The sequence below is a fragment of the Pteropus alecto genome, unplaced genomic scaffold (assembly GCF_000325575.1).
Source record: "Pteropus alecto unplaced genomic scaffold, ASM32557v1 scaffold131, whole genome shotgun sequence".
Taxonomy (NCBI): domain Eukaryota; kingdom Metazoa; phylum Chordata; class Mammalia; order Chiroptera; family Pteropodidae; genus Pteropus; species Pteropus alecto.
In genome coordinates this window covers 13238826-13249417 of record NW_006434709.1, presented here as the reverse complement: position 1 = coordinate 13249417, position 10592 = coordinate 13238826, and the positions used below count along the sequence as shown (strand labels likewise).

The 10592-nt window shown below is 32.6% G+C and overlaps 1 protein-coding gene across 3 annotated transcripts in view; it reads right to left on the bottom strand.

Moving 5' to 3' along the window:
* The window catches only part of CLHC1 (clathrin heavy chain linker domain containing 1), a 46126-nt gene that overhangs the window by 31438 nt on the left and 4096 nt on the right, over window positions 1-10592 (bottom strand). For all 3 annotated transcript variants that reach the window (XR_003045636.1, XM_025045121.1, XM_025045120.1), the window contains exons 5-8: window positions 10327-10433; window positions 7342-7516; window positions 4276-4478; window positions 381-551 (exon numbers count right to left, since the gene is read on the bottom strand). Coding sequence is in view for 2 of the 3 variants with exons in the window: in XM_025045121.1 (XP_024900889.1) it covers window positions 381-551; window positions 4276-4478; window positions 7342-7516; window positions 10327-10433 (656 nt within the window). In the remaining variant the exon portion in view is untranslated. The remainder of the gene's footprint in view (window positions 1-380; window positions 552-4275; window positions 4479-7341; window positions 7517-10326; window positions 10434-10592) is intronic.

The following is a 10592-nucleotide window of genomic DNA, read 5'->3' as shown; positions in this document are numbered from 1 at the left end:
AGGTTCAGAATAAATCCCATATGTAACAAATATATATGTTACAAAAACAAAATGTAAAGTTTATGTCTAAACATTTTAAATACATATAAAATTACTAAATATATACATATGTTAATATATATAAAGTTTTTATAGTTAGCTATTATAATTATTATGATATTCCCCTCAAACTTCCTAAAGATTCTCTCTTCATTCTAATTCTCTCAAAAAATATATACTATTGCCAATAGACTATAGTTTACATTGTAGTCTTTACATTTATAAACTTCTAAAGTTGAAAAGAAACTCTTAGAAGACTGAATTAACTCAAACATAATAATCTCGAACCTTTCCCTAAATAACCCACTACTATTTCTTCTATAGCATTTTACTCTACTTACCTTTATTTATTTCTTGAAGTACCTTAATGCCAACTTTTTTCATATCTACAGAGAATAGATGAATTATAGTAAGACCAAAAGATAAAAATGGTGGTTTCCCATTCCATTCTTTAGTGAGACACTGAATTAATTCAGGGTCGGGACATAACTTTATTAGTTCCATCAGGTCATCTGAAAGCAAAAATGAAAACTATGTCTCAACACCCTAGGAAAAAAACACACACACAAAGAAAACTGCCTATAACAAAAAGTACCAGAAGAAAAATTTATCAACGAACTGTAATGAAAGAAATGTGGTATAATAAAAAGGATGAGACTGTCAATCAGGAAACCTGAATTCTAATCAGAGTTCTGTTAGCCACCTAATCCTTTGGATCTCAGTTTTTGCATCTTAAAAGTTTTAGAATTAGTATCTCCAATTTCTAAGGTTCCATCTAATACTATGTTATGTTTGTCTGTACCTTATTTGGACCAACTTCTAGTGAGTACAGTATCTTTCTTTTTGTGCTTTGCACAGAAAAGGTGCCTTGGTAATTTTTTTCCTAAAAATATCAAGTATTTAGAAACAGAAATGAAGATTTTAAGAAGCCATTAGCTAGTTCAAGTAGTTAGAGTTTGAGTCATATGAAGTTGCCTACATTTGACCATTTTTTACTCCAAAAAAAAAGCAATTTCATATAGTTTAATCTACTAGTTAACTACTGAGGTAAGCTAAAGCTACAATCATGATTTATATTCTTAAAATTATAAACTTTGTATTAACTTCCTAAATGTTTCAAAGTAAAAATGTTCTTCTTGTGCCACAACACAGGTAATTTTCAGAATAATTTCTGAGAGCCTTTTAAGAACTACCATAAACATAATTTGCACTCTGAAAGGCAATATGAAGTAATCTAGTGTTTATTAAATGCATATTTACTGTACTGGGAACTTACATATATTAAATCATTGCATTTAATATTCAGTATAAGTGAGATATTATTATTCTTACATTACAAGTGAGAAAATAGGCTTAGAGAAACCTGTTTTCCAATTATATTCATGGTATAAAGTAGAACTGTTCATCTGACCCCCAGAATCTATGACCTTCTAATCTACAGTGTTGCTTTTCCAAAACAATAAATACGTGTGTGTGCGTTGCATGTGTGTATTTATATATACACATGCATGCACATACACATACCTAACAGAGCGAGAGAGTGGGGATGGTAAAAGAGGAAACAAGGAAAAGCATTATATAATTCTATACCAATGAAGTCAAATAATTTTTTCTAAATATCCCTAGGGAAGAAAAAGAAGTTTATGATTTGGGTCACTCAGGCCAGCCTCCACTAAGGTGAAGCTTTGTTATATAATGTCCCCAGCCTCTAACATTTCATAACTCACTCATCTCTATTTTATTCGATCAGTTATCAAATCCTCTTCTCCAAAAATTGATTAACCAATATCTACTCAATTATGTACAAGATTAATCAGAAAGGACACATATTCAAATCTCATGACCTTTTCCCTGCTTATGACACTTTGGAATCCATTTCCTTGTTCCTTAGTTTGACATATTATCAGTCATAATTTATCTCATGTATATTCTGTTTTAATAATATTATAAGGGCCTATATACCAACTATGGTATTTGTTTAACTCACAAATACTTAGAATAGCGGTTCTCAAAATATGGGAGCAAATATGGTAAGCCAGCTATCTTCTATTAAACCAGCCATTACAGAGATTTGCAAAAATATAAAACAATGCCACTTTCTTCATAAAATTGTTTGGTTTTTGGAAAGTTATCTTTTATAAAAATATTTCACTTATGATAACATGTAAAGAGTTTATTGTTATTTTAAATGAATAACTTACAATTTTTTGTTTTAATTTCTTTTTTTATTAGTTTCAAGTATACAGTACGATGGTTAGACATTTATATAGTTTATAAAACGATTCCCCTAACTCTTCTTTCTCTTCTTTTTTCCACCTAGCCAATATATCACTGCTGACTGCATTCCCTATGTTGTGCTCCCCATTCCCGTAACCATCTATCAACTACTAATTTATACTTCTTTAATTTCTAATAAGATAAATATCATTAGCTATAACCAACATATATAAAAGCTCTTTGGGATCTCGATGCTTTTTAAAAGTGTAAAGGAACCTGAAACCAGAAAGTTTGAGAGCCTCAGATCTAGAATAACCCAGTTTCCAGATAGGTTCATTTACGTGTTTTATGATAATGGAGAATATGAACAAACAAATCATTTCAGGCTTTATTCTAGAAATTATTAGAGGGAAAAAACAAAAAGAATCTTTACCTCTAAAACTGATGCTCTATTAGTCAGATTTACGCTTTTGGAGCAAAAGACTTTCTTAGAACTTTTCTGTTTCTGTTTTGTTTTGTTTTGAATGTTTTTCTTAAATTTGTAAATATAAAAGTGATAGTCTAAATCTGAGAGAGAACACTTTTTTCTGAAACCAGAAAGTATTAACAAACTGTATCTGTCCCAAGGCCAAAGATGATACCTTGGAAAGCTGTGTTTGTTTCTCATTAAAAAGTAAAATAAGCAAGTGTTTCTCTTTCAAGCTTAATTTTTCTCAGGTAATTATTATTTTCATCTTATGATGTTATGCTAAATAAATTCTGTGGATAAATATCAAGGTTCTAATTATATAAAAGTGTATTACTTTTTAATTATTACAATATATGTTTAATTATTTTAGAGTGTAATGCACTGCTAGAGGAATAGAATAATATGATAATGAATCAATCATGTCCCAAGAGTAATTAAAACCTAAATTCTATGTTTAAACCCTGACTAAAATAATTATTACTTATGGAAAAACAATCAATACAGAAACTGAATCTGTTTACTTAGATACTAATAATAAAATATATAATTCAGTCAATAAATATTGAGTAGTACCTACTATGCCAGATTCTGTTATGTGCAGGTAGGTAAATTACTCACTTCTCCATGCCTTAGCCTCTCTGTGGAAACATATTTTTCATGAAACAGGGATAATAATAAAAACTGCTTCATTGAGTTAACATAAGGATTAAGTGAGATAACGCATGTAAAAGCCAAACTATTAGCTATTATTACAGTAATAGTACCAGGCATGCTGTTATATGATGAATCAAAAAAATTAGTAACTTAAAAAAAGATTCTAAGTAAAAGTCAATTTATTGTTTGAAAATGATCAGATTCAACAGCCATAAAAGATCATTTTTCCTGGGGAAAAAAATGTGACGTAAAAGTGTGCTGTTTTGTTTCATTTTGCAGCTTCTTAGAACTGGGGTACACAGCCTGCAAATCGGGACTGACATAGGGCTGGGGTATGGGGAGATGTCAGGACTGCCTGTGCATCGACATTACCGCTCAACTAGATTCATAGTACGAGATCAGCTCATTCAACAAAGGTCACTCCAAAAGGTCCACGGTTCTCTCAGATCACTGCCCAGTTGCAACCTCGGTGTTTCAAAATTTTGAAATAAACTTTATTTCACTAATTCTTCATTTCTAATGCTTATATCATAGTTTGGAACATTATACATAACAAATAAGTTGTTTTTTAAAGTCCTTTAAGTAGCATGGTCCAGCATATCTGTAAAATTTATCTTTAAAATTGTATACTTTGGGACCATCCAGTTTGCTAAATGTTTGTGTATTGAGGAAATACATAATGTATTTGAATGAAGAGCATGAAAATCAAGCAGTTTCAGCTTAACCATTTTACTGGAATTACAAAAGAAATCTACTTATCAGTTTAAATAAAACAGACTTTATAATTAATGTAAAGCCAGAACATTGCCTACTATCATGGGTGATCTTATAATTAAAGTCCAGAATTTGAATGTATACAAGTACATTTTCACTTATACAAGTACATTTTCACTTACAGTAAGTAAACTCCTTGAATTGTTGTATGTATTCCATGGCCTTGTGAATTTGACCCTGTTTACACATGCAAAGAAGAGCCTTCTTGTGCAGGTTACATTCACTGTAGATAATCTGAGCTAAAGCCAGGCATTTGGCCTTGATATAAAGATTTTGCTCCCCATAATCACAAATCGCGTCCCCAGCCTCCTCAGAAAATGTGAGCCTAGAGCAAGTAGATCAATAAGGTGCACATTAGAGAGTTCTCGATGAGAAGATGAGAATGAAATATTTGAAAATTCAGGACAGTGGAACTGGATTGTCTATGGTCTGTAAGAATTCCAAGTTAACAGGCAATTGATATAGGAGAAATTAAACATAACAAAAATTTAACAACAAGAACAGAAATGATCAGCACGTATCCATTAGGGGAAGACATTTTAGTGAAACTGAGCTCAAGTTTTTTTAAAAAATCTACAAACAACATTAAAATTCTCCTGAAAAGACTGGCAGGATTTCAAATTATAAGAAAAACAAAAATTTTCTTATAGAGAGTCTCAATGGTTTTCAGCAGTTATCTAGATTCTAAATCCTGTAGAGTGTAAAAAGCTTATTAAATGTTAGTTAAAGGTAGTGAAAACAAATTTTGGCTCAAAATTAGTGATAGATCTTGCAAGCATGTGTACTAAAAGAGAAACAGAGAAAGCGACACCAGTGTTATTTTTTAAATTGTTACAGTATGTAAGAAGCAACAGGGAAAAAAAGGACATAACTGTGTCTATTAGGAGATGTTAAAGAAGTAGTTCTTTTGAGATGGCTCAATTGAATAGATTTCACTTGTCATCATATTTAAAACACCATCTTCAAACACAATTGCAGTGAACCATCTATACTATCACAGTAACCTAGAAACCATCAGCATAAGCCAAAAAACATTTGGATATGATTATCACTTCTAATTACTGGTTGTATGGAAATTGTGCTTTAGTTATATTTTTAATTAATAGCTACAGAATAATAGGAAACACATAATAGCAGAACCTGTATACAAATAACAAAATGCCAATAACAATAACATGAAACCCTGAAAATTCCTACAAAATGTCTCCTTACTGAAAATTCAGTAAATAAAATCCTTTGTGTTTGTTGAGGTGGGCAGCAGAGAGGGTAGATCCAAAATCAGAAAGCAGCTTCTGAGTATAAATTAATTATTTAGTAAGCAATTCCCTGACTTCTATATTTTGATACTAAAATACAGGTTTTGAGAGCTATAGCCACATTTTCCTGAGGCTGAACGAGTAATTATTTTGGTCTTTCTTGGGACTCTATTACTGAACCAACATGATAATACTGGTATTTTAGTATTTATTTCTTGTATTAATACTATTATTGTATTTTTTTAAGTGGTCACTGTCATGATGCTGTTCCACCTGAAAAAAGGCCAGAGTTGAGGACAGAGGTTGCTCTGCCTCGGCTTGTCATTTCCCAGAAGGATGATCAGGAAACTGGAGTATGATTAAAAAGAAAAATTAACCAAAAGAAGGAGGAGAGTCAAGTCCCAAAACAATGAGATTGGCCCTGAAGGAAAAAGGAGAAAGAAAAACAGTCTGGAAAATGAGCCTGGGAATCTCTCCCCTTTTTCCTCCCCTAATCACCTCCTCATACCCTCTGTGCTTTCCTAAAGCACCCTTCTTGGCTCTCCCCACCCCTAATTTCAACTCTAAGAAGACTCTTGCAGATCAGTGGTTAGCTGGAGATGGGAAAGAAGGTGGAATGAAGGGGTGAACGGAAGAAGAAAGTATTATAAAGAGATACTGTGATGACTTCATGAGTGTATACATGAAACAACTTGTCAAATTGTACACTTTAAATTTGTGTGGTTCATTATATCAATTATATCTCCATAATGTGATTAAAAAAAACTCATCAAATTGTATACTTTAAATATGTATAGGTTATTATATGTAAGTTATATCAATAATAAAAAACAAACTACAGCCCTAGGACCAGTTGTAAGGATAAGGGCTATAGTTCATCCCATTAACTCTCCTCTCATAAGTTTTCCCCAGAATTATGACGACAGAATCCTGGAGAAGTTGTGCTTGGAAAAAGTGAACTTAATGTGAGAAGCAAATAGATCTGTGTTGCGTAAATGAATGGCTAAGGTAGATGCTGTTTTGCCATCCTGCCCAAATCCTGCTTACTTTGCCAGTATTACTTCCTTAGTTGCTCTGGGTATTGGCTGTCAGTGGCTCACAGGTCTCTCCCTTATTGCCCATGGTTAGTGGGAGCCACCATACCCAAGAGTTATACACTCCCACCTCCTCCAGGCACCCTAGAGCCCTTGAGCAACCAATAGGTATAGAAATCTGGCCCCTATGCTCAAGCGAGAACAGCTCTGTGGTGTGGTTTATGCTCCAGAACCATTCTTCTATAAATAAGGCCAAGAACAGAACTTGCCTGAGGTCACACCCTTTCTTGGCTCTTTCCCCTCCCCTATTCTGCTTCATTTATTCCCTCATAGGTTTTTCTTCAGAAAGTCTCCCTCTATCAATCATGTGCATCCAAATTCCTGTCTCAGGCTTTGGTTCCAGGGAACCCAACCTAAGAGAGCCCTGGTATAAACATGCCAGTCTATGCTGAGACCCAACTCCAAAGCTATCTCCTGTCTGTCCTTTCTGGTTTGTATACTCTCCTAAATGCTACCTTGGTCTGTGTTTCTCCTGCTTATAAGTTTTCTCCTAGGTTTAACCTTTACATGTACCCACAGACTGCCTAGAACCAAGTTTCTGCCTTATCCCTCTGAGCAGCATGATACTGATCAATCCTTTTCTATCCTTATTGATCAACTTCTCTCTGCCATTAGGTGATCATGAATCACCTTGTGAACTGCCATGAGTCAATTCTTGACCAATTGTAACTAGGCCCATTACTCCGTGAATGCTTAGTAAATACTTTCTGACAGATTAATTGCGATAGGGACCTGAAATAAATGCTCATATAATGTATTGATAAGAAAACTATTAAATTTTGAAAACAACTTCATTAACCAAATATCAAAATTAAGTTAAAAGTTTAATTTTGCTTACCTTTCCTGGGTGACCCAATTGATAACTAAATCTAAACGTTTTTCAGATAATCCGCATTTGATTCCTTCCAGGGTTAGTATTGCATCAATAGGACGTCTATGAGCATGACTTGTACTAAAGATTGCCTCAAAAAATAAGAGTAAGGGAAAAGGCTTTCCTCTAATTTTTCCAACAGCTACAAAGAGAAGAAAAAATTTTAAATCAAATACTTAAAATAATAGTTTGCTTCATATCATTTTCATCTCTTCACATTTTCTAAAAAATTCTAATCTAAAATTACACATTTGTAATTTTTAACTAATGCTTATTATGGATTAAATTTTATATTTTGGATAATGACTAGATATTACAAGTTATGTGAAAACTAAGGCAGAAACAGGGGTGATGTGTCTACAAGCCAAGGAATACCAAAAATTGCTGACAGTGACCTAGAAGACAGGAGAGAAGTATTGAATGAACCCCTCCTTAGAGCCTCCAGAAGAAACTTTAAAAAGCTGAAAGAATATACCATCAGCAGACCAGCACACTTGCACTATAAAAAATGTTAAAGGTAGTGTTTCAAGCAGAAAGATAATACCAGATAGAAATATAAATCTACACAAAGCAAAATGAAGACCAGAAATGATATATGCTATCGACATAAGAATTTAGTTACACTGTTTTTATACAATACATCAAGTGGTATACTATCACTTGAGGGTAGAACGTGATAACTTAAAGATATAATCTATAAACATTAAAGCAACAACCAAAATAAATCAACAAAGAGTTATAGCTCAAAAATCAACAAAGAAGAAAAATGAAATCATGAAACATTCAACTAATAATCCAAAAGAAGGCAGAAAAAGAGAAAAAGGTATCAGCTGAGGAAAATTGAACAAATATAACTCAACCACATCAACAATCACATTAAATGTAAATGATCTAAACACCCCAATTAAAAGGCAAAAACTGTCAGATGGTTTAAAAAAGTAGGATCCAAATATAAGTAATCTAGAAGACTCTAACTTTAAACAAAGACACAGATTAAAAGTATTTCCAAATATACTATACTAATCAAAAGAAAGGTGGACTTACATTTCCAATCTCAAAACTTACTAGAAAGCTACAGTCATCAAGATAGTATGATACTGGCATAGAGTGGACATCTAGAGCAACAGAATAGAATTAAGAGTTCAGAAATAAATCCTGGTTAATTGATTTCTGACAAAAGGGCCAAAAAATTCAATGGGTAAAGAAAACTCTTCTCAACGAGTGATGGTAGGAAAACTGGATACCCACATGCAAAAGAATGAATATGGACCCTTCCACCTCACACCATACACAAAAATAAACGCAAAGTGGATCATAGACCTAAATATGTAAAACTCTCAGGAGAAAACACAGGATCTTGAGTTAGGCTAAGATTTCTTAGATATAACAGCAAAAGTGTGGCCATAAAAGAAAAGACTGGTAAACTGAATGTCATCAAAATTAAAAATTTTGTACCACAAAAAACAACATCAAGAAAGTGAAAGGAAATATTTGCCCATCATCTATCTGATAAGTCATGTTTATCTGGAATATAGAAAGAACTCTTGCAACTCATTAATAAAAACACAAATAATATGATTTTTAAATGGGCAAAGAATAGACATTTCTCCAAAGAAGATATACAAATGACCAATAGACAAGGTACTCAAACTTGTTAGTCATTAGGGACATGCAAATCAAAACCACAACGAGATACCACTTCACATAGATTAACAAGTGTTGGTAAAAATATGGAAAAATTGGAACCTATCTATATTGCCAGTAGAAATGGAAAGTAGTACAAACAGCTTAGAAGTTTCTCAAAGTATTAACATACAGTTACCATATAACCCCACAATTCCATTCCCAAGTATCTAACCAAGAGGAATAAAAACATATATCCACACAAAAACTTGTGCACAAATATTTGTAGCTACATTATCCATAATAGCTAAAAAGTGTAAACGGTCCAAATGACCATCAACTGATGAATGGACAAACGTTTTTGCCTTTTAATTGGGGTGTTTAGATCATGTGCTTGCACTATATATAAAAATTAACTTAAACTGGATCACACACCTAAATGGAAACCTAAAACTATAAAATCCTTAGGAAAAAAATTAGGAGAAAAATCTCCGCAGATTAGGCACAGATTTCTTAGGTACAATACTAACATCACAATCCATAAAAAGAAAACATTCTTATATTGGACTTCAACAAAATTTAAAACTTCTACCTTTAGAAAGACACTGTTAAGAGAATGAAAAGACAAGCCACAGACCAGGAGAAAATATTTGCAAATTATTTATCTGATAAGGGACCTGTACTCACACAATGGACTACTACTCATAAATAAAAAGAATGAACTATTGGTAAATACAACAATATGGATGAATTTCAAAATAATTATGCTGAGTGCAAGAAGTTAGTCAAAAAATAATACCTGCTATATAATTCAATTTATATAAAATTCTAGACAATGCAAAGCAGACTAGTTGCCTAGGGATTGGGAAGAAGCTGTGGGAGGGAGAAAGGTGGGGTGAGGATTAAAGGGAGAGAGGAACCATTGAGTAGAATGAGGGAACTTTTAGGTGATACACAAGTCAAAACTTATCAAATTGTGTACTTTAAATATGTATGATTCGTACATATGTATGTATGTTAACTTATGACAACAAAGCTGATTTTAAAAGGAAGTAGAACAAATTTGACAAAATACTAACATTAAGTCTTGATAATGAGTACATGGCTATTATATGTTTCTCCTACTTTTCTGTATAATTGAAATATTTCATAATTTAATTTAGAAAACCTAATTAAACCCTTTAATGTCACAGCTAAAGAAAATGAGTGAATGGTAGAGAAAGGTCTGGAGCCTAGATCTTTAGTCTCCCAGTTCAATGCTCTTTCCATTCTATCAAGCAGAAAAGTATGATTTGCATACATATACAAGATTCAGAGAGAAATGCTTACCCTTAAATTTATTCACTGTCCCAATGTTCTGAAGAATTCTTCTAGGACTATTTGCTGCAAAACAAGCTGCCTTTTCATATTCACCGAGTGAGATTAATTCATTGAACCTGTAGCCATTGCATTTCATTATACATTATAAATAGAACACAAAAAACTGATTAGACATTTCTGATACAGACTAAACATAATGGCATAGTAATATAGAAAAGCAATTCTAATAAACTATAACTAGATTCATTTTGTAAAATGTTCTTTCACTTCTTTCC